We start from the raw sequence: 24056 nt of genomic DNA, 5'->3' as shown, positions 1-24056 counted from the left end.
AATGCATCTTCACATAGGCCAAACTGTATTTTAAACTACATTCTTGTTAGTAATACTGATACCTACCTATTGTCGAGAATGCATTTGCAGGGACTTGGACTAATGCTATTATGATTTTGCAGGACTCTTTATCTGACTGGTATCCTATTCTCTTATAATCCTCTTTTCTGTTAGTTTAGAAGAACAGGATTTGAAGATATTTCCTGCCTAGTGAGGAGGAGTGTACCTGACCTCCATGAATTCCACTATACTTACCAGATTAAGTAACATCATTACCATATTCGGAAATCAGACATGCCATACTCAAGAACAACACCATGATAATGAAGTTTCCCATTAATTGATGCACTAGCAAAAAATGGCACCACTGATATATGCAGAGAACAAGGAAAAATGTTTGGAAGAATTAAAAACAAAGTACAATGATTCTATAAACTAAAACAAGGAAACAAAATAATTAATTTGAAAGGAACAGCAGCAAACCTCATGTTTGTCGTACATTGTAATTGGCCATAGCATGCCAAGTTGGCTTGCCTCCATCATCTGTCCTTTACAAGTGTACTCACGCACTATGTGAAGTAAACCAAATACCTATTTAGATTCAAATTTGTTCTATGTCATATAAAAGTAGTTACTGTGTAATAACCCCCTTATAGACTCAGCTGGTGGTTTGAAAACTCTGCATGAGTTTCCAGACAACAAGAAACATAAGTCAGGACAATATGGAAACTTAGCAGGTAAGAAAATTTGCACGTTAAATATACCAATGTTGCGCTATGCACCTATATCAAGTCAACACTATATTTGTCAGCTTGATTTCAAGATCTGTAATCGTATATATATATTTCCATGGAAGTATGATCTAGTGCAACCTATGCCTTCAGTGCTCATAAAGCACTGCAAGTTTTACTCAAAAAAAAGTTCAATAAAATACAATGCTGGAAGAAAACCTCAGATGCAAGACCATACTCCCATAAGGATACAACAAAGCCAACTAAACATAAACAGGCCCATAATCTTATAATAACCTAGGTGACATAAGAAAAGAGATTACATAGATTACGCGGGACATGCCCCTGTCCATGCCCCCTCATAGGACGATGCATTAGCAACCTACACTATTGGAACAACAAGGACGCATTATGAACCTACATTGTTGGAACAACATGGAGAATTACATACAACGAAACTAGATAATGACCTTCAAGGCACGTAAATGATATTGCTTTCCTCCTAGTTATTTATCGCCTCTCTTAGGAACAACTGTGTTACCCTATAATACCACTGGGATACAATGAAGGAAGATTGGCTTTATTTGTTCCAGCACCATCTTTATATCTTCTCCAACCCAGATTTGCAAATTAGACAGAGTTATATTCAAGAAAAAGGCGCCATTAAGATTAATATGTTGAGAACAGGGATAATATTTTGAAGAACTAATAACAGTTTCATTCAATGAACTAAAACTACAATAAACAAATTGAAAAAGAACAGCTGCAAACCTCCTATTTGTCGTACATTCAATTGACTACTATAGCATGTCAAGCTGCCTTGCCTCCGTCATCTGTCCTTTGCAAGAGTATAGATCATGCAATATGAGAAGTAAATCAAAAATACCTCTTCAAATTTGTTCTTTCTCAAATAAAAGTAATTGTGCCATAATAACATCTCCTGTTTAGACTCAGCTGGTGGTTTAAAAACACTGAATGAGTTTCCAGACAACTAGAAACATAAACGGAAAAAACTAAAACCTAGCTGGTAAGAAATCTTGAACATGTCATATATACGACATTGTGCTGTACACCTATATCAAGTCAACACTATATTTGTCGGCTTGATTTCAAGCTTTAGAATGATATATATTTCCATAAAAATATAATTTTGCTGAAATTTAGATGACTCGGGTTTTAGGATCACAACCTATGCCATCAATGCTCTTAAAGCGCTGCAAGTAAAAATTCAAAAGATTACATGAATAGATTATATGGGAATAAGTAGACAACACAATTTCAAATCTCAAAGATATGTTACAGTTATATATAAATACATCAACATACAAGGACTATATATATACTATTACTATGATCACGCTTAATTAACGTTGAAGTAAATATATAAGGCTGGTGTCTAGACCAAGTAACATTCAATTCACAATCAAGCCACTAAATTGAGCTGCTCACTGAGCAAAATAGCAATTCATTTATATTGAGATAACATACTGATGTAAACACCGATACACCATGTTATTCATGTCCGCATTCTTACACGCCTCACCCCTGCATTTTAACAGGGATGCTTTGTTCATTTCTAAAGAAGTTGTCTGGATCAACTGCAGTTTTCACTTTCACCAGCCTCTCAAAATTTGCCCCAAAATACTTCTGTCCATAGACTTTTCCTTGGGTGTAACTATCTTTACCATGATTAGAAACACCAATATCAAGGTCCCTGTAGTTGAGATATGCACCTCTAGGATTTTTGGACACAAAAGGTGTCATGAAGCTATACAAACTTCTAATCTGACTCATGTAGATTTTATCTGCTTCTGGACCTTCCTCATGCCAATTCGCTGTGTACTGAATCTTGTAAATGTTCCCTGCCCGGTGAGGAAAAGGAGTAGCGGACGAAGAAATTTCATTCATCTTTCCACCATAAGGATTAAAAACAAACCCAACTTTACCTAACTCAGTCAACTTCCTCCACATTGATTCCAACCCTTCTTTAGGTATCGGAGTCTGCACGTAATCTGATTTCCTCTTCAAGAAATTCACTCCATCCGAATTCCTTAAGAACAACAATTCCTTCACCGATCTCTTATTATCAATATTGTCCCACCATGCTGATGATCGAATCCAACTCATCTCCAAACAATCAACTTTTTTCAACCCGAGTTCAGGAAATCCTTTATCCATCACTCTCATCAACCTAGTCGAACCACCAAGAAACATGCCCATAAATGTTGCACTAACAGTCTTCATCCTCTCAACCTTCCCATCCTCCGGCTGCAAAACTAACCTAACAAAAAGACCATCATCCAACTTATCCACCACAAACTGATACCTATGAACAATATCAGTTGCATTCTCATCCAGAGTCCTCGTAACCTGAAAAACTGTAGTAACTCTAGGCACCTTAACCAACTTAATAGTATACGACAATATGACACCAAAACTAGCACCCCCACCACCTCTAATAGCCCAAAAAAGATCCTCACCCATCGATCTCCTATCCAATATCCTACCCTTAACATCAACAATTTTAGCATCAATCATATGATCAACCGAAAGCCCGAATTTACGCAACATATTACCATACCCTCCACCACTCAAATGCCCTCCAACTCCAACAGTGAGACAAACCCCAGCAGGAAACCCATGCACATTACTTTTCTCCCAAATCTTATAATAGAGTTCACCAAGTATAGCACCTGCCTCAACAACCACAGTTTCTGATTCAATATCAACATCAATTTTTCTAAAATTAAACATATCAAGAACAATAAATTTCTCATCAGAAACATATGAAATCCCATCATAATCATGCCCCCCACTCCTGATCTTAAGCTGAATCCCCATGTTCTTTGCACAAATCACAGTGCTTTGGACATGGGAATACTTAGTAGCAGTGACAATAATTGTGGGCTTAAGTGTTCTTGAAGTATTAAACCTTTTGTTCCTGATATAAGCTTGTAAAACACTAGCAAATGATGAGTTCTGTGGGGTGTAGACAATGGATGAGACCATGTTTTTGTCACCTGGGCTTGAATTTTTCACTAGGCATTGAACAAAAGCTGTGTAATCAGGATCAATGGCTGCATGTGTGACAGAAATGAGTGAAAAAACAAGCAGGATTTGGAGAAACATTGCTGATAGTTGGAGAAAGGGGGTTCTTCAATTTGGTTTTGTTTGTTTATTAAGTGGCAGGAACAATCTGTTCTACATGCTTACAGTATTATATTACTCGTTCCGAGTCCCATTCAATTGTATATACTCACTCCGTCCCTCCCATTTCTTATCAAATGGGTTGGGCACGGAGGTCAAGAAATATATATAAAGTAGTGGAAAAAAGAAAAAAAAGTGGATGAAGTGGTGGGACCCATTGATTTTTAATGTATAAAATGAAGATAGTGGAGTAAAAGTAGTGTGAAAAGGAAAGAAAAGTGAAGAAGTGGTGGGACCCATTGACTATTTTTGGTAAGTTTTGAAATGTAAAGAAATAGATGGGACACCCAAAAAAAGAAAGTGTAAAGAAATGGGTGGGACGGAGGGAGTATTTCTTTTTACTCTAACACGTTATTTAGACTCTTACTCGTCTAAAACATAATTTTACAACTTATTTCAAAATAAAATATTAAAATCCATGCCACGTCCAGTGGCGGAAGGAGCAGTGAGACTGGGGGGTCCATTGCCCATGCTTAACTAGTATGTAAAAATATTTTACAGGCTTCATTTTGTTGATTGATCTGGCTGCCCCTGCTTAAATTATAAAATCAAAACTTTTGTACACATAAATTTCCTAAGTCCATAGGTTAAAATAGCCCAGGCCCACCCAGCAAGTTCACTTAAAACAGAAGAAAGAAATACACGCACTAAAACATAAAGTCAAGAAATAGAGTTAAGAAACAGAGTAAGGATACTCCCCATCTCGCCTAGCAAACAAAACACCATTCTCCGGAAGCTCCGATCAGAAATTTAATGACCATTATAATATTATGTTATTTATATGACGCCCCATTACATGAATTTTTAGTTCCGCCACTGGCCACGTCCGGTCTCCCGATATATACTGTTAGCCGGGACGGAGGGAGTATATTTTATATGACTACGTGTCATATGAATATAGTATCCTCACTAGTCGGTCAGAGTATGCTGACTACTCAGGGACAACCGGACAAGGGACAAATGGTGATGTCAGACTGAAGACTTTGGTGTTGAGACTTCCCAGTTTATACTACTCCTTCCTAAGTTGTAGTATTCGTTTTATTATAACTTTGGAGTTTATAAATATAACAATAACATGCTCCTGTTCTTCATTCATTTTTATAAAAAAATTTACGACACATATTTTATAATTCTTGTAAAATATAATAGTTTAAAAGAAATTATTTCTGAAAAAAATAAAAATTACAATATTATTTTGTATTTTTCTTTTAATATAATTCAAAATCTATATTTTACCGAATCCTAATTTACAGAACTGTATTAGAAAACATAAATGAATGCAGGACTTGAGGGATAAAATGTTATAGGTGGCTTAAAGAACTATGTATCGTCTCTTTCAACTTTTTATAATCTAAAATTTACAAAAAATAGTAAGATTTTATAATATAAAAACCCGCTAGCTCCACTTAATTCTTCTTTATAAATCAAAAATCAAAAATAAATTAATTAGCTTTTGCTTTTCAAACAACTTTCCCTTCCCTGACAAAAAAAAAAACAACTTTCCCTTAATAATTTTTGAATACTCTATCTATCCTCATTTTTTTAAGTTACTTTTTGACACGTTTTTCCACGCTCATTTAAAATATAGTTTCATAATATGTTTTTTTAATATTTTTTTTCTATGAATAAAGGTTTAATGTTTAAACTTTTATTTAAGAAAAGAAAATTTTAAAAAAAATTATAAAATCATATTTTACAAGAGTCTCAAAATATGTGGGAGGGACGGAGGAGTATATCTTATGCCAATTAAAGAATCATCACCTGACACAATCAAACTCCGAAACACTGTGGGGGCTGTTTGGCAGACAGAAGCAGCTTCTGACTTCTATTTCTCTTGATCCATATAAGTAGAAACATTTTTAAGAAGTTGAGAATGATCTTCTGCTTCTGACTTCTGCTTCTCTTGACCCATATAAGTAGAAGCATTTTTAAGAAGTTGAGAATGAGCTTCTCTCTCATAGCTTCTACTTCTTTTCCAAACACTTTATTAACTTATTTATTTCTCACTTTTACTGCACTTCTTTAGTTTAAGTAAGAAGTCACTTCTTTTAATCTAACCCAAACGGCCCTATATATCTTATAGTTAAAATTAAAACTCTTAGCCTTATAATATTCTATAATTTTTTTTTTGTCGTGATGATGTACTATTTTTTTATGTTGATATTGTTAAACTCGTGAAATAATAAATTTTAAAATAATGGTTTTCAACAACTCATATTAAAAACTTTCATTGTTTTATTTATATTATAATGTAGTATTGTGTATCTAAAATATGATCAAAATTCTATCTTACTATAAAACAACACTATTTTTTGTAAAGAATTAAAATTTATTAATCATGCAAATTGTTCAAAAGTACATAATGCAAAGTCGAGGTGGGCATTCTCCACCCTCGAAGCCCGATTAGCCATGGATCACATTTACTCTCTTGTATCTGTATCAATTATCATCAGCTATTTACTTTTTGCTCAAAAATTTCTAGTTTTTTCCTTCGCTAGTATCATGAATCTTTATTGCCATTATTCGATAGTTAAAATGATGTTGGGGTTTTTCGAAAATTTTTGATTATGCAAGGATTCAGTTTTGATGTTGATTTAGGTATCGTTTTACGGACATGGATCTTCTAAAATATTTTAAAAATAATCCTGCATTTTCTAAAATTTTGATTGATTAATCACAATGTATTAGTTAAATATTAATTATCTCATCATTTCACCCTTTCTACACTTTATAATTTTTCCAAGAAGAAAAATTGTGGAGCGGAGATAAGTAGCAAATAAGCACTTTCCTCGTAAACTCGTATATAATTTGTAGTACAAAATTTTGGTTATATTTTTTGATTTGGTATTCTTCTTTAAAATTAAAAGTCTTCTTATATTATTGAACAGTTTCATATACTAAAAACATTCATGACAATACATTATCATATAATATTTTATAAAAAAATTATAATTATGCTAAAAATAAAATTATAAATATACAATTTTGAATATCTTTTTTAACAAGAACCTACGCATAAAACGCGAACCGTTACGTAATCTATTCTATCTTTGATCTGTTACATGACAAATATCTATTTTTATACATAGGACGATATACAAAATATGAAAAATCTGATTTAAAATTAATTGAATAATAAATTATCACGTATTAATAATAGAAAAATATATATAAATAGATAATTAATTGTAAAAGTTATAATCATTCGATTAATATAATTTAATTGAAATTCAATTCATTAATATTATATTATAATATTAATAAAAAAGTGTTAAATTTTAGATATAATAAACCTTCCGGATATCTTTAACGAAACTCTCCGTAATAGGATCACATGCTCCAAGTCGCCGACTCAGCGTGTGAGATGACTAGCAGCACTTTCATTGGCTGTTGCATTCTTTAATCAACTGTGGCCGGCCTAATATATCCTACTTAATTAACAAAAATGAAAGTGTGTGTATAAGTAAATTCTTTCAAGGTGCTACACCAATTAATCAATTATATACCCCTCATCATACACAAAGACCCACAAGTCTCCCTTCTCCTTAGCTTGCAAGCAAACCCCCTTTCGATCTCCCACGGTAATTTCTCTATTTCTCTCATTTCATTCATTTTCTTGTAATTTATTTATCTGAGTATCTTGTATTATTCAATTTTGTTTGTGGGTTTTTGCTGTTTGTAATTATTGTTTCAATTAGTTGCTAAAGGTAAAAGTTGGGTTTTTTATGTTGAGAATTTTGTGTGATTATAGACTAATTGTAGCTGTGAAATTTTGGTTTGGTGGGTCTTTTTTGCTAATTTGATCTGATGATCATGTGGGTCTTTTTGTTATTTTAATTTTGGTTCTGTTAGGTTTTGATGGATAGTAACAACAGGAGCTCTTCTCAGCTCGATGAACCCGTGGTTATCGATGCTCCAACTGGATGGAAGAGTCAGTTGCAAGCTGATTCTCGCAGAAGAATTATCATCAAGATGTATGTGCATTGTTGTTATCTTTTGATTCTTGTTTTGGTTAAGTACAATTTCAAGAATCTATCTTGTAGGATTACTGAATTGCGGCCTTACGAGTGTTATGGTTTTAATATTGATATTTTACGTGGTCGACATTAAATATATTAGTTACAATCTGTTTTATTCAAGGATAGATTGTCTATCTCCTTCCATATGTTGGGCTATATGATGGAGGTATACTGCTTGCTATGCAATAAAACTTCTGGTGTTATTCTTGTAGTTGAATACTAAGTGAGGTATATATCACATTCATTACTTGTTTGGTTCAGATATATCAAAGTAGTCGCTCGTTTCAAATTGACTCAATTTGGTTACTAATTTTAAATTATTTTATCAAGTAAACCATCTGTCAATGACTAAATTGATACAAAATTATAAATTTGTAATGACCAAGTTGATATATATTTTAAAAGTGGTGACCAAGTTGAATCAATTTTGAAATGAGTGACTAATTTGATATATTTGAACAAACGAGTTATGAATTTAATATTTATTCCGTTACTAATCGTTTGTCTCTGATTATTTTAAAGTGTGTAATGTGTTTGAGGAGCTCAGGCTGTATTTTATGTGAATTCTTTTAAATGTGGTGGTCAAACTAGTGTGGTCTTTTTTAAAAGCAAACTACTTGGTTTTGGTGTTCACGATATTTGGAAGCGACATTTGTTAGGCATTTGTTGATAGATGGTCTTGGTTTTTCTGGTCATTAAATTTTTTGCGGTACAGTGTAAGCATCATTCTCACTTTTTTAATGGTGTTTAAGATTACAGCTGACATTTTGTGCTTCCATTCGATGTTTTTAAAGAATTTGTTGTCTCCTTTATCCTCCTTGATATATTCTCTCACCCTTTCAACTGAAGATTCTTATTCTGTGTAATGAGCCATGTACGAGAAATTAAGTACTGGGAGACCTCTATTCTTAATTTCATTTTGTTGCTGAGCAGTTGACCTTTATTCTATAAATAATTTTATGTGTAGACTGGACACTTTGAAGAGGCATCTCCCTTTCTCTGGAGAAGAGGGATTACAAGAACTTGAGAAAATTGCTGTGAGATTTGAACAGAAGATTTATGATGCCGCAACAAGCCAGGTTTTTTTTTTTGATAAACCAATAATATTAAAATAAAAATCCGAAACAAGAGCTGGCTTTTACAATCCAGAATAAGCCCAGCTCTTCAGAAGACCCTACGGCAAGCATAGAACATAATACCCTGAACATAACAAGCCAGGTTATGTTGCAGTAAATCATGTGTTCAATTTAAAATTATGACCATTAATCATCTGTGTATCATGTTTATGTAGGTGTGTGTCTTCTGCTGTGTTTTACTTATTATTTAATTTGGTGGTTATTGATAGTGTTCCTACTCGGTCCTTATTTTTTTATTAATATCTAGCAATTACTAACTTGCAGTCTGATTATTTGAGAAAGATATCTTTAAAGATGCTGACAATGGAGACAAAAAACCCGTTGCCTAATGTTGTGCAGTTTAACTCTGCTAATCATGGCCAGAATCCTCCTAATCCAGGTACTTTCACGACCGTGTAATCTGATAATGCACTATTAGCTGTGTTATGTAGCACACATGTTCTTGTTTTCTATCTTTATTTGATTCTGAATTATAATAAGTATCTTAGAGTTAGATAAAAGCCTGACACTTGGTAGAGTAATTGTCGAACATGTCATTAGCTTTTCTCCTACCTTCCAAAGCCTTAGAACTTGCAAACCTTTAACATTTTAGGCTGGGCTGATTCGTCAGATCACTGTTGCTCATGCTCGATTATTGTTCATTCCTAATTCTTAGGGCCAGCAGATCTCTATAGTTTGGTGATTGGGAACATGTTAACCTTCAAAATTTCTAGTTAGTACAAAGTTATACAGGCTGAATATATTTCTTTTTTATTTCAGATTTCGCTACGGAGTTGGATGACGGGGAGGTCTGTAATCCTGGACCTCTCACCCCTGTACAGGTAATAACATGGTCCTCTCACTTTTATATTGTATATCTTGTTTCCATTGTGAAAACAAATTCAATAGTTTTCCCTTAGCTTAGTTCCTTAATTTTCTATGTAGGTTGTTTCCATTTCATGAAATAATTTCTGTTATGTGTATTTCACTCTAAAACTTTTGAGCACTGGCAAAATATCAGAAAAAACGCAAAATATATTTCAAAAGCTGTAAAAACTTTTTACTGTAACACATGTGCGGAAGTAACATAGTGTTGAAACATTATGCCAAATTGATTCTATTAGACTGTATTATATATTATAAGGTATCATATAACTTGGCTCTTTGCTCGTGTCTCTTGTGAAACTTTGATTCATTGTACCTTTTCTTCATAAAGTTGACTTGCACTGATTTTTTGAGCAACTCCTGCAGTACTTGTAATAGTGGATCGGGGTATTGTTCTATCATACTGGAGCAAAATGATCCTCGGGGCTTGGTTGGTGATAGTGATTTTTCTTTAATAAGTACCAAAGATTCTGACTTTTAATGATTAGTTTTTATTCATGTTTCATGTCACGCCTTATGTTAGAGAATGCTTGGAATTTGAAGAACTGTGATTTTTATTGTTCTATATGATCAATAGTTGATTGGTCTAATACTGAAAGCCGTCGCACTGTTTAAATTTGGTTTTATTTTCATGAATATTCGGATTGATTTTGATCTACGGTAGAGAAAAAAATGTGGTACGTCGAATTTGGCCCTCTGAATGGGGTGGGGCGATTATAAAATGCAAATGACCATGTGAACTAAATATAGTGGGGGTGACAATAGTTATCATGGTTCTGGCTATGATTGTATTGTCAATGTGATTTGCAGAAACAAAATTTAAATGAGACACGGAGGATTCAAAATTTTCTTTTTTTAAATAAAAGTTCAAATATTAAATTTTTTATACAAAAGACAGAAAAATAAAATAATTTATGAAACTATACTTTATAACAAAATGCATTTCAAATACATCATAACTGATAGATCTAGTATGATTAAAATTCTTTGTTATTTTTGATATTTTAACTACCACTAACGATTTAATATTTAAATCTCGGCAACAATATAATAAAATTAAGCATACATATTTTTTTCTGCTATGATAAAAAAACGGAAATGAAAATTAAATTATGTTAAAATTAAAATAATTTATGAAACTATATCTTATAAAATCTTAAAATACGTATCGAGTCCTCTATTCCAAATGTAAACAATCTACGAGATATAGAGAGTATATTTTATATATATATATTATAAAAGTTGGGGTAATATTATGTACTAGGATTATTGCCCGCTCCGCATGGTTCTAGTTTTTGATTTTTATATTTAAAAATTACTGAATTATCTTAGATATCGTTAAATTTAATAAACACATTTGTTTATTTAGTATGTCCAAATGAATGGGTTTTATAGTGAACAATAAATATTTACAAAATGTACAAAGCTGGGGTTCGGGGCTTATAGTCCATGAAGGCATATACGAAGGGCTGTATTCAGAAGTTTGTTTTGAAAAAAAAAAAGACAATTGTCTTGTTAGAGATGCCAATTTGTACCGATCCGATTGGATTTTAGTGAACCCGAATATTTCGGAGTTGGGTTTAATTTTTAAACCCGAACTATTTTTGGGTCGGGGTAGGGTTTATGTCATACCGTTTCGAACCCGACTCGAAAACCCGAAACCCGTTTCAAATCGAACCCAAACCCGACTTGAAAACCCGACACCCGTTTCAAACCGAACCCGAACTCGAACCCAAACCCCATTTCCGTTTTTTTCGGGTTCGAGTTTACAATATATATAAAATCTGATTCGGGTTTGGTTTTTACAAAACCTGTTTTGACCCACTCCTGTTTGCCATCTCAATGTCTTTAACTCTGTTATAATTTAATGTCTTTGTCTTAAATTTTAACTCGCGTTATAATTTTCAAAGTTAGAATTATTTGAAGAGATACATTAAAAAAATTGGAAAAAAATTAATGATGTGTTCCGTTGTTGTGACATACCATTCTGTTCTCATAACATCCACATTTCTACCCGTCAAAGATGGTGTGAATTTAGAGTATTGTGTTCGTTGAAATATTGGGTTTCAAAAAAAAAATGGAATTTAGAGTATTGCATGTTTCCGAAAATAATGCAAGATGTCTAGAGAGTAGAGATGACACATTGAACGGGTGGAAAATCTTAAAATACGTATCGAGCCCTCTATTCCAAATGTAAACAATCTACGAGATATAGAGAGTATATTTTATATATATATATTATAAAAGTTGGGGTAATATTATGTATCTCAAAATTTGTTCCCAAATTTTTTACCAAATACGTGGCATACATATAGCTATTTTCAATTGGGTGATTCATGTGGTCCTGTTATTATTAGTGTGAGAGGAACCAATCATAATTGTCATTTGGATTTGAGAAAAAAAATTGGGAACATTTTCTAGGATCCCTAACATTTTCCTAAAAAATAATATAGCATAATTATATATATATTCAATTAAAACTCCCATAAGTAATATAATAAATGATCTAAACTTTATGATAATATATTTTCACAACTAAGATCAATTAGTAACACAAACATTTTATTTACTCCTGGATAATCACATAATAATTACACATTCATCATTTATAGTAGTAGAAACATTATATTCACTCGTGGATAATCACATAGTAGTAATTATGTATTCATCATCTATACTAACAAGTAATAATTGACAGCATAAATGATAAAAATATATTTATCATGTATTAATGTATCCTTTATACTAACAAAGTAACAAGTAATAATGGGTAGCATAAGTAATAAAATATATTTATTGATGTATTAATTCATAATAATAATTGAACGTCAGTTTTTTTCTGAAATAAATATATACCTTCATTAAATTACCTGACATAATCCATCAAAAATAAAATAAAATTACATGACATAACAAATTAATAATATTTTATAAAAATTTAGTATACATGTATAATTTGAACGGGTTAAAAAATTTATTTTACTTAACAAAATTACAAAACACATACAAAAAATATAGCTCTTGTAGAGCTAATTATCCCTATTGTCTCAAATAGCAACAAGAAGAGAAATATTCATAAACTAGATCGATAAAAGAAGTTAACTTTCATTCATGGAGCAGTGAAAAAGAGTTTTAACAGCAAACCCCTGTGAACCAGGTAAAAAGTTTCCAATAGCTGCCTATATATAATAATAAGCAAATCACACAAAAGGCATCTCTTCTCATTGGGCAGCATTTCTCTCGATTTTGATACACTGTAATCTCTCTCTCCCTCTCTCCATATCTTTGTATATCTGATTGAATTCATTTGTTCACACTCACACATAATACACAAAGTTGTGTTGTGTTGAATTGAATGAAGTTTTGATTTTTTTGCTGTTTGGTGATTTGGGTCTTTTTTATTTCTTGATTTTGTGATGAAATCGAAAATTTTAGGTTTTTGTGGAGAATTGTATGCAATTTGAAGAAATTGAAGCTGAAAATCCAGGTTTGTGAATTAGAAGCTGGGAAATTGAGGTTTTCAGCTATTTATGTGTATGTTTTGATTCATCTGTTGTTATATCTACTTGTATGTGTACAAAGATTTGTGATTCTTAAATTTTGGTGTTTGGTCTAATTTGTGACCCTGGGTTTCTTGAATTTGCTTGATAAGGTTGAAAGTCAAGTTTCTTTACAGAGAATTGTATCGGATTTGACGATACAGATGCTGTGAATTCGAGGTTAGTGGTGAATTTGGAATAGATGCTGACTTGGTCAAACGTGTTCCAATTTAAAATGATCTTCATGTTCCGTTGAAAAAATTAGGGTTGATGGATAATAACAACTGGAGACCTACTCAAAGTGGTGGGGAACCAGCTATGGATGCTGGCGGGGATTGGCGGAGTCAGCTGCAAGCTGATTCCCGTCAACGAATTGTCACCAAGATGTATGTATATCAATTACTCACTAAGCTTTTATGTATGGTTGTGTGGATACATGTATATACATATAATGTGTATGTTACCAAAAAAGAAATATGAACGTGTATACACAAATTATCGTATCTTGGTTAAATTTTGGATTAAGTAAATTTAATCAGTTCTAGTTATATTGGTCATAAATTTTATTTTGTGGAGTTCTGATTACAGCCTTTCGACTCTAGATTCTCATCGTGAGGAGTTTAAGTTTTGTTAGACATATATTACTGATTATTATAGCTTCATGATTCTATGCAATATACTATTGTCATATCATATGTATTAGGGTTCTAGAATTTGTCATACCTATATTATTGATTATTATGGCTTATGACTCCGTAATATTTTTATTGTTTTATGTGTAGAATGGACACTTTGAAGAGGCATCTCCCATTTTCTGGACAGGAGGGATTACAAGAGCTCGAGAAAATTGCTGTGAGATTTGAAGAGAAAATTTATACTGCTGCAACAAGCCAGGTTGTATAGCCGCGCATTGCGTGTTTAATATGGATGTTAAATTACATTTACTCCTCTGTTATCTTGTCATATTTTCTTCTTTATAGTAACTTCTAAAGATGGTTTTTACTGTGATGATATGTTTATTAAAATCGTGTAATTATTCAATTTCAGTCCGATTATCTAAGAAAGATATCATTAAAGATGCTGACCATGGAAACAAAAAATCCGATGCCTAATGCCATGCAATCTAACTCTTCTAATAATGGCCAAAATCCCCCAGATCCAGGTAAATGTACTTGTGCACTATCAGCTGTGTTAAGTAGCACATGTTTTCTTGGCTTCTGTTCTCTATCTGACTTCAAAGATATTCTGTAATATATATTGTGATGTAGATATGTGCATGTGGAGCCTGACATTTGAAACTTGGTGGCATAATCATGCATATCATTTCATGTGTTACTCTTAGCATTTCCAGATCATAAACATAGTGGGGTGTTCTAATCTGTAGACTTGTTCTCATTTTTTTACACATTGCTAGTTATGTTTAATTCCAAGGAATGATGATTTTACCGTTTAAATGCTTATTTAGTTTCGCGAGAAGCCCAATTGTTATGAGCCTTAGTCCATTAGGGTTTCATTTGTTATGGGCCCTAGTCCATTAGGGTTCCGTTGACACTATTTATACTCCGCTTTGTCGTCTTCTATTACACTTGAAATTATATACATATTGTGCCATTTATCTCATCTGTGGCTGGATTAAAATTGTGGTGGTCATGAGTTCCCATTCAGCCACCCAAGGTTGTTACTTTTAATCACTTCCGTTAGTCGTCCCGCATCACATACTGCATCACTTTTGCTACAAACATTTTTTGTACTGGTGAAAATATTTCATGATGTTGTCTATTAACTGCCATGCAAATGCAATTTTATTTTCATTGTATATTTTCTTGCCAGTCTTATTTCTTTATTGTTTTTCATCACTCTCCTCTTGTTGAACAGGTTCTCAGAACATGCAATCTCAGCTGAACAGCCAAGCGCCACCTCTTTCTGTTCCAGTTCAAAGTAATTTGACCCAGTCAGGTCAATTACTAACCCAGAACATTGCCAATAATATTGGCTCTGGTGGAATGCAAGGATCTGCTAGTTTGACATCTTCGTTGCCCCCGGTCGGCAGTTTACCACAGACTAATATTCCTAATGTTGTTAACCAGAATAACAACATGCAGAACATACCAAACATTTCTGGGGTTGTTCAGAACTCTGTAGGAAGTGCAATTGGACAGGGTGTTCCTTCAAATATGTTCGGCAATTCCCAGAGGCAGATGCAGGGGAGGCAACAACAGGGCGTTCCTCAACAGCAACCGCAGCAACAATCCCAAAGTTCTCAGCAGAGTCTTTATCAGCAGCATTTGAAGCAGAAGTTCCAATCAGGGGCTATATCACAATCCCAGATGCAATCTCACCTTCAGCAACTACAGCAGCAACAGCAACAGCAAAATCTGTTGCAATCAAATCAGCTGCATTCTTCTCAGCAATCTGTTATGCAACCTAGTATGATGCAGTCTGCTCCACTTTCCAGCCTTCAGCAGAATCAGCAATCATCAGCCCAGCAATCCACACAATCTGTTCTCCAGCAACATCCACAAGCTCTGAGGCAAAGACAGCAACAAGCGTCAAATATTCATCAACAGCAACCATCATTGCCACAGCAAGCAATACTGCCTACACAGCAGCAGCAGCAGCAACATCTTGTGGGGCAGTCGAACAATACAAATATTCAACAAAATCAGCTAATTGGGCAACAAAATAGCATACCAGACATGCAGCAGCAACAACGGTTGATAGGTCAACAAAATAATCTTTCCAATCAACAGCAACAGCTAATTGGTTTGCCAAACAACCTTCCACATATGCATCAGCAACAATTGGGACCTCAAGGCGGTGTTGGTGGGCTTCAGCAGCAGCAACAACAGCACCACCAATTGCTAGGAGCTCAGTCTGGTACCTCTGTCATGCCAAATAATCAGCACTCTGTACACATGCTACAACCTAAGGTTCCAATGCAGCAGTCTCAGCAGAGCATGTCCAATTTGTTGCCAAGTCAAGGTCAGCAATCGCAACAGCAATCGCAACAGCAGATGATGTCAAATCTGTTGCCAAATCAAAGTCAAACACAACAGCAGTCACAGCAAATGATGTCTCAGATACAGTCACAGCCAGGACAATTGCATAAACAACTAGGTCTGCAACAACAGCCAAATCCATTGCAGCGTGATATGCAACAAAGGCTCCAGACACCGGGTACTTTGCTTCAGCAGCAGAACCTAATTGATCAGAAGCAGGTTTTCCAACCACAAAGAGCCATGCCGGAGGCATCGTCAAGTATGTAATTTTATCCCTGTCATCCCACATTCTTGCACTTCTTTAATATGACACTCATACATGCATCCTGAGCTTTTTAAATATGTGATGAATAATCGTGGGGTTTTAACATTTCGATTATAAATCGATAATAGTCTTGCAAAGATCTGTTAAATTACTCTTGGATAGCTGTTTTTTTATTTATTACTTTCTTGTAGTTCTCAGTTGTGTATAAGAAATTGCTCTGATATATATATGTGTGTGTGTGTATTTGCTAAATAACTTATCTATATATTTTATACGTTTTGTATCAAAGCTGCACTGAACTATTTTACACATACATATAACCTTTGGAATCTGTACCACCAATGAATAGGTATAGTAAGTTCTTGCTGTTCGGTATCAGAAAAACAGACTGCCACAAATTTCACCGGTCCTAAAGCAATCTTTTAAAGTTCAGATCCCCCCCCCCCGCGCTCACAGCACACACACAGTGACACAGACAGAACGGGTCCATGATTTTTTCACGAGGACTGGAGGAAGATGATAAACAGTTTTTAAGAGACGCATTATGTTGAACAAATCAATGTATCTGGATATGTTACTTATATATTATTAAGTTAATAACTTAATGGTGCCCAGCTGTTAATATACCCACATGCATCTTTGTAATGTACTGTGGTAGGTATATATTTCACTTCACAAAAAATGAAAAATAATAGGTAATAAAAGAGATAGTAGTGATTATATTACTTTTATTTCAATTAATTGTGTATGGTGGATAATTTGCAGGTTTCTTGCAGTGATACATGATAAATATAATAAAATAGTATCCAAGTTATAGTTTATAATAAATGTAACTTTCATATTAAAGTTAAGATATGAGATCTAGAAGATACATTTCAAATTAATGTTAATGACAAAAATAATGATATCTAATTAATGCCGAGTCCGTAGACCTACTTCTGAGTTCTGTTACGAATTAAATATGTGACTACTTCCTGTGAGCCAGTGAATGGACATTGTAGCATAATTCACAATTTTTTTCACCCCCTTCTGCTCCTCTCCTGTTTGCAGCTGTAGTGGAACTTTTTTAATTCAGTAATTACATGATTTGTCTACCTGTTGGGACGACTATTTTTAATGGAAAAGCCAGGTTTGTGAAATTGGGGGTATCTATAGGTGTTTATATGGGAATTGTTTTTTGGGGAAATTGAAAGTTTTAATAATCGACTTCTCTTGGCTACGCAAAAATCTACCAGATTAGCCGCAAAATCAGGGTGTTTAACACTATACAGTTATTACACCATGTATCTAGGAGTAAAATATATTTTCAGGCAACTTTGTATGGATAAATTCTCTTGAAATATCTGATGTATCTAAGGGTACAAAACCATATCAATGTAACTGATAAGTTTGTTCTATCACAATTCTATGCACATATCTTCACATTTTTTGATGTGGAGTTCTAGGTTGAAGATCTACTTATTAGCTATCATATATTATTATTTTAAAATTTGTTTTTTGTAAATTTGACTATATTAAGTATTTCATTTGTATTTCAATTTTGAATTATTGTATAGAGTAAAGTTACACTATGTTGGGGGGAAAGTAGTATGATATAATGTTAATTATTACTTATGATGAAGCTGTTCACAAGCCAAAATGCCTATCATGTTCTAATTCAAGTTTGTTCCAACCAAACTGAGCTTGTTTCATGTGAATTCTATTGTAATGGGCAGATTTCTTGGAAGATAACTGAATTTTTTTTTTTCCCAACCTGCAGCTTCTCAGGATTCCACTGCAAATGGTGGAGATTGGCAAGAGGAGATATATCAAAAGGTATATAGATGTGATTTTGTTCATGAACTCAGTGGTTATACATGTAGAGTGGGAAAAATACAGCACTGACATGGTTTTACCATTAGGCAAGATTCATCATAATTAAAATTAAAAATAATCTACTTGATGAATAGTAATATTCCTTCAAAAAGAATTAGTAATCTCTTAGAATGAATTAGTCATAAATTTATTAATGTAATATATTAGCTGCATGTGGGCTGTAGTTCTTTTCTTTCTTCTGCACTCAAGAATATCTTTTGGGTAATCATATCGTAACTATATAGCTTCTGCTTGCAGATAAAGGCCATGAAGGATATGTATTTTTTGGATCTAAATGATATGTACCAGAAAATTGCTGCTAAATTGCATCAGGTATTTTTCTTTAAAATTTATATTTGTGTTCTAACATATATCTTTAGTCTACCATTACCATCTCAGGAATTTGTCTCTTTAATCTTTTGACAAGCTTATAGAAAATTTAAAAACTGATGACAAGTCTCTTCTCTGGAGTATTGTGTTGACAGCGGAATATACATTGATCTCCACTTACATTATTGATATTATAATTATTTACTATGCTCACTGTCTTCCAGAATGAGTCTCTTCTACAGCAACAGCCACATATGCAGCAAGGAAAGAACCCGCAACTTGAGAAGCTTAAAGCTTTTAAGAGCATGCTGGAGCGTTTTATATCATTATTACAAGTTTCCAAGAGCAATATACAAATCGGATACAAGGATAAACTGGGCTCATATGAAAAGCAGATTATGAGCATTCTTAACTCAAATAGGCCTCGGAAGCCTATTCCTCCAATGCAACAAGGTCAGGCACTTCCCCCCCAACATATGCACCCAATGCAGCAGTCACAGCCACCACAGTCTCAGATGAATCAACTGCAACCCCTTGAAAATCAAATGAATTCCCAGATGCAATCACTGAATTTACCAGGTTCAGGGGGGACAATGCAGCAGAAATCTATAGCCAGTTTGCATCATAATCCTTCTTCTCCTGTATCTGGGCTTCCCAACACACAGCAGAATATGATAAATTCACTACAGCCAAGTTCTGCTTTAGATCCAGGACAGAGTAATTCGATGAATTCAATGCAGCAAGTTGCTAGTGGATCTCTACAACAAAATCATGCGAGTGGTCCGCAACAGGCAAACGCAAACCTAATGACGTCGCAAAGTGGAATGAATTCTTTACAGACAAACCATAACTCCATGCAGCCAGGTTCAAATATGCTTCAGCAGCAGCAGCATCTGAAGCAGCAAGAACAGTTGCTGCAGAGCCAGCAAATGAAGCAAATGCAACAGCGCCAAATGCAACAAATTGCTATCCAAAAACAGATAATGCAACAACAGCAGCAATTCCAGCAAACAAAGCTGCAGCAGCCAGCACAGATGCAGTCAAACCAGTCACCACACCTTCATCAGATGTCTGATTCAACTGACTTGAAGATAAGACAAATGGGTGCTAAATCAGGTGCTTTCCAGCAACAGCACTCTGCAAGTCAGCGGTCAGCATATCAGCAGTTAAAGCCAGGGAATCAGTTTCATATTTCTTCACCGCAACTGCTGCAACCTGCATCACCACAGATTTCTCAGCACGCATCTCCTCAGATAGACCAGCAAAATATGCTCAGTGCTCTTACGAAAAATGGTACTCCTCTGCAATCCGTGAACTCACCTTTTATTGTGCCTTCTCCTTCAACTCCATCAGTTCCTTCACCTATGCCAGGAGAGTCAGAAAAGGTTAATTCTGGTGTTTCAACATTGTCCAATCCTGGCAATATTGGACAACACCAAACAGCAGGTTCCTTGGTACCAGCCCAATCTCTTGCTATAGGGACTCCTGGGATATCAGCTTCACCGTTGTTGGCTGAGTTTACTAGTCCTGAAGGCCATCATGCAGTTCCAGCCACAGTTGTACCTGGCAAGTCAAATGCTACAGAACAGCCTATTGAACGTTTACTTAAAGTGGTCAGTGCAATTTAGTTTTGGTATGACTATGTGTTGCATATATATTCCTGCCGATTTGAAATATCGTACTTTTTATTGTTTCATTTACAGATGAAGTCAATGTCATCTGATGCATTAACTGCTTCTGTTCGTGACATTGGATCAGTCGTTAGTATGATAGATAGAGTAGCAGGATCTGCTCCAGGCAATGGATCAAGAGCTGCTGTTGGTGAGGATTTGGTTGCAATGACCAAGTGCCGTCTACAGGCAAGAAACTTTATCTCGCAAGATGGTACTACTGGGACGAAAAAGATGAAGCGCTATACGACTGCTATGCCTTCAGATGTTGTATCTTCTACAGGCAGTATGACTGATAGTTTTAAGCCATTCCATGGTTCAGAGTTGTCTGACTTGGAGTCGACTGCAACATCTATCGCCAAGAAACCAAGAAATGAGGTACCATCTTTCCTGATTAACTATCATTAAAGTCTTGTCATTATGTAAACAGGCTCTTCAATGGATAAGAATTCCGTAAACAAATGAATTTATATGTTGCTTGATACTTGATATAATTTGTTAAGATGTGCTATGAATCAGTTTAGCGTGTACTCCTTTTCCACAAATGTAGTCCTTTTAATGAAAACATTGATGTTATAAACATCTTCAAAAGTATACCTTAGGAATGCTAAAAATCAGGACTGCAATTTTAAGTTTCAAGATTTACAACAAAGTAAAATCTGCTGTTTTGTTCTTCATGAGCTGAAATGCACAACATAAATTTTGGGCTGTAGATGGATATCACTACATACTTCGTGTCTGGCTAGTGTAAAACTTGTTTATCAAAAATATTATTCAAATTTGATGTTTAAAATATAATCATTAATGATTTTAATTAAGCTGAGTAAATCTTGAGGTGGCCAGCTCTACCCAGCAAGCTTGTGAACAAAGGAAATTTTAACACACATGTCCACTCGGTTTCCAGTTATGCACCTTCTCATTTTTTTGGTAGAATCTACTTTGAATGTGAATAACCTGGATTAGTACTTGATATACTGATGTGTCATGAGTCGGTTAGACTTTTTGAGTGTATATGTAACTACTAACTATACTTTGTTAAATTCCTGTATCGCTTGTTATGTACATAGTGTTCTATTTTTGGGCTTGGTTACCTGATTGACGATTAAAAAACAAAATCTATGAAGCTTCTAGTGGCTTGTCTGTTTGTTTGTTATATGATACCATTATAGTGGTAATACTTTTTTAAAGGTTTGGTTTTGATTTTTAAATTAGAGGGTGTTGGTCAACAACAATCAACATTTGCTTGTTCGCTTTCTGCTTTTGTGTAACAATACCATGGTGGCTTGGTTTAAGATTCAAGAATTGTTTATATAATCAAGGATATAAATGATGGTCCCCAACCCTCACCCATTAATGGTTTCATAGTGAATAAAACTGACTCGTACTGTACTCCAAAAATATTAGCAATGCAGTTGATCTTGATTTACACTTCAAATCTGATATTATTAGCTGCTACTCAAATACTAAATCTGTTAAACCATCCAGACTATTGTTTACATTCTATGAAACACTAAATACTAATCTCTTCTAATTGTAGTAGTATATACTTCGTATGTATTTAATATCCATTGCTGACTTGCCTTAGCAACTTGGCCTACATATGCTGTTCTGCAACAGATGATGACAATGAGTTTATTTTCATTTTGTTGCAGGCTAATCTTGCACTGTTTGAAGAGATAAAGGAGATAAATCAACGACTGATAGATACTGTGGTAGATATCAGTGATGAAGACGTGGATCCAACTGCGACTGCAACTGCTGCAACTATAGAAGTAGGTGAAGGCACTATAGTCAAGTGTTCATATAGTGCAGTAGCTCTGAGTCCAAACTTGAAGTCGCAGTATGCTTCATCCCAAATGGTATTTGTTCGATCCTAATAATTTGTTTATTTTTTTCTTCGTATTTCTTTGATAATGGATAAAGATGTGTCTGTACAGACATGTATGCATTGTTTTAGCTCTTATGACCAACTGTCTCTTTTGTTACTATGCAGTCACCAATTCAGCCATTGAGATTGCTCGTTCCCAAAAATTATCCAAATTGTAGCCCAGTACTGTTAGACAAGTTCCCGACTGAAGACAGGTAAGAAAATGGGATTTTTTTTTTTTTTGCATTTTTCTGTGTTGTATTTTTCTTTAAAATAGTCATTTTTATAATCGTGAAGTCAGCGAGAGATATATAGAATACATAATGTATTTCGCAGTGATATTCTTGTCAATACTCCTCCCCACATTCCATTTTTCTCAAGGGTCCGTCGAGTAATAAGTTATTTGCTCTAAGGCTCTTTGTTTTTTCATATTTCAATTGACATCCCCACTCCACTGATTGTGGAAGATAACTGATTGAAAATAGGGCATGAAGTCAGAGTGCTCTACGTTGCTATCTTTTTATATTTTCACCTAAGATAGTGGTATAAGTCGTAAATAGAAATAACATCAGTGATCAGTCTCGTGGTGATCCAGCATGATTGTAAGAAAAATTGAAGTGTGCACTGGGTAGCCCCCATTGTGTATTTGATATTTTATAGAACAAATATAACTTCTTTGTGTTTTGGCTGCCTTTATCCTTAAATCTTAGTAGCTGGTATTCCTGCAAATTTTTTTAGGATTGGTTTAGCGTCATTAACCTGCATCAAATTAGATGCTAATAAAGTAGCATCTATTTGTTTATTAACTAAGGTAGCATGCTTGCGTTCTGTTTCATTCCTCAACACTTTTCAGTGTGCACCTTACCCTTGGCACCGAGCCTTACTCTATCCTACATTTCATTTCTTTCAGCAAGGATTATGAAGATCTTTCAATGAAGGCCAGGTCAAGATTTAGCACCTCACTCCGAACCCTTTCACAGCCATTGTCAATTGGGGATATAGCAAAGACATGGGACAGATGTGCTCGTGCTGTCATTTCTGATTATGCACAGCAGAGTGGCGGCGGGACCTTTAGCTCAAAGTATGGAACTTGGGAAGACTGTTTAACTATATAATTATATTCTCTCCTGTTATGTATTTCTGTAATTTAGACAAACATGATTCAGTCACCAGGGGGACTGCACCTGCCCCCTGTCCAAATGTTGTATCAGAAGGAGTTTGAGCCTTCTTGAACATGAGGCTAGCCAGTGTTAGTGAGTTTGGTCATCAGCACTGGACCCCCTTGTACACTGTTGTATCAGGAGGGAGTTCGTGCCTTTGAGGACAACTCGAGGCTAGCCAATGTTTGTCAGTTGTCATAAGTTGTTGGAGTTGGGACATTGCTCCATAGTTTACAACTTGTTTTGTCGCAAATTTTATCAACCCTGCATAACTTTTATGAATTAAATTCTTATAAAGACCTTTTTTCAAGTGTTGGTTTTTAAGCCAAAATTATTCTACCTGGCATAACATGTCTAGCATGGTGGGAAATTTATATAGTTCATTTTTTGTTATATTATTTATTATTTTATAGCT

General features: G+C 34.4%; 3 protein-coding genes across 5 annotated transcripts; 2 read left to right on the top strand and 1 right to left on the bottom strand.

Annotated features, from left to right (window-relative positions):
* Positions 1–1997: 1997 nt before the first annotated feature.
* LOC108197935 (berberine bridge enzyme-like 21) lies at positions 1998–3932 on the bottom strand. The gene has a single exon (XM_017365673.2). The coding sequence runs from the start codon at positions 3858–3860 to the stop codon at positions 2271–2273; it is 1590 nt and encodes a 529-aa protein (XP_017221162.1). The 5' UTR covers positions 3861–3932; the 3' UTR covers positions 1998–2270.
* Positions 3933–7372: 3440 nt separating this feature from the next.
* On the top strand, positions 7373–10547 carry LOC108201692 (mediator of RNA polymerase II transcription subunit 15a). Of its 2 annotated transcripts, none has more exons than XM_017369981.2 (6): positions 7373–7519; positions 7791–7912; positions 8925–9036; positions 9358–9472; positions 9853–9914; positions 10324–10547. In XM_017369981.2, exons 2-6 carry the CDS (start codon positions 7797–7799, stop codon positions 10330–10332), a joined length of 414 nt encoding a protein of 137 aa, XP_017225470.1. In that variant the 5' UTR covers positions 7373–7519; positions 7791–7796; the 3' UTR covers positions 10333–10547. The 2 variants fall into 2 exon arrangements, with proteins under 2 accessions (XP_017225470.1, XP_017225477.1); XM_017369988.2 differs by lacking the exon at positions 7373–7519 and adding an exon at positions 7544–7645.
* A 2564-nt stretch (positions 10548–13111) lies between these two features.
* On the top strand, positions 13112–23951 carry LOC108201674 (mediator of RNA polymerase II transcription subunit 15a). 2 transcript variants are annotated; one of them, XM_017369964.2, is made up of 14 exons: positions 13112–13213; positions 13393–13444; positions 13610–13676; positions 13762–13882; positions 14279–14390; positions 14544–14658; positions 15372–16754; positions 18520–18575; positions 18873–18947; positions 19169–20557; positions 20648–20992; positions 22267–22473; positions 22608–22696; positions 23392–23951. In XM_017369964.2, the coding sequence occupies exons 4-14, from the start codon at positions 13767–13769 to the stop codon at positions 23594–23596; spliced, it is 4092 nt and encodes a 1363-aa protein (XP_017225453.1). In that variant the 5' UTR covers positions 13112–13213; positions 13393–13444; positions 13610–13676; positions 13762–13766; the 3' UTR covers positions 23597–23951. The 2 variants fall into 2 exon arrangements, with proteins under 2 accessions (XP_017225453.1, XP_017225459.1); XM_017369970.2 differs by lacking the exon at positions 13112–13213 and having other exon boundaries at positions 13393–13491.
* The last annotated feature ends 105 nt before the right edge of the window (positions 23952–24056 follow it).

The sequence above is a fragment of the Daucus carota genome, chromosome 1 (assembly GCF_001625215.2).
Source record: "Daucus carota subsp. sativus chromosome 1, DH1 v3.0, whole genome shotgun sequence".
Lineage (NCBI taxonomy): Eukaryota > Viridiplantae > Streptophyta > Magnoliopsida > Apiales > Apiaceae > Daucus > Daucus carota.
The sequence above is the reverse complement of the archived record's forward strand: the minus strand, read 5'-3'. Positions and strand labels throughout refer to the sequence as shown.

What these genes read in the sequence shown, in the direction of transcription:
- LOC108197935 (XM_017365673.2), bottom strand. Translation starts at nt 3,860, where the DNA reads ATGTTTCTCCAAATCCTGCTTGTTTTTTCACTCATTTCTGTCACACAT.
- LOC108201692 (XM_017369981.2), top strand. Translation starts at nt 7,797, where the DNA reads ATGGATAGTAACAACAGGAGCTCTTCTCAGCTCGATGAACCCGTGGTT. An exon ending in ATGATGCCGCAACAAGCCAG is followed by an intron (nt 9,037 to 9,357) that starts GTTTTTTTTTTT and finishes ACTAACTTGCAG; the next exon opens with TCTGATTATTTGAGAAAGAT. An exon ending in CCAGAATCCTCCTAATCCAG is followed by an intron (nt 9,473 to 9,852) that starts GTACTTTCACGA and finishes TTTTTATTTCAG; the next exon opens with ATTTCGCTACGGAGTTGGAT.
- LOC108201674 (XM_017369964.2), top strand. Translation starts at nt 13,767, where the DNA reads ATGGATAATAACAACTGGAGACCTACTCAAAGTGGTGGGGAACCAGCT. An exon ending in CATGCCGGAGGCATCGTCAA is followed by an intron (nt 16,755 to 18,519) that starts GTATGTAATTTT and finishes CCCAACCTGCAG; the next exon opens with CTTCTCAGGATTCCACTGCA. An exon ending in TTGAACGTTTACTTAAAGTG is followed by an intron (nt 20,558 to 20,647) that starts GTCAGTGCAATT and finishes TTTCATTTACAG; the next exon opens with ATGAAGTCAATGTCATCTGA.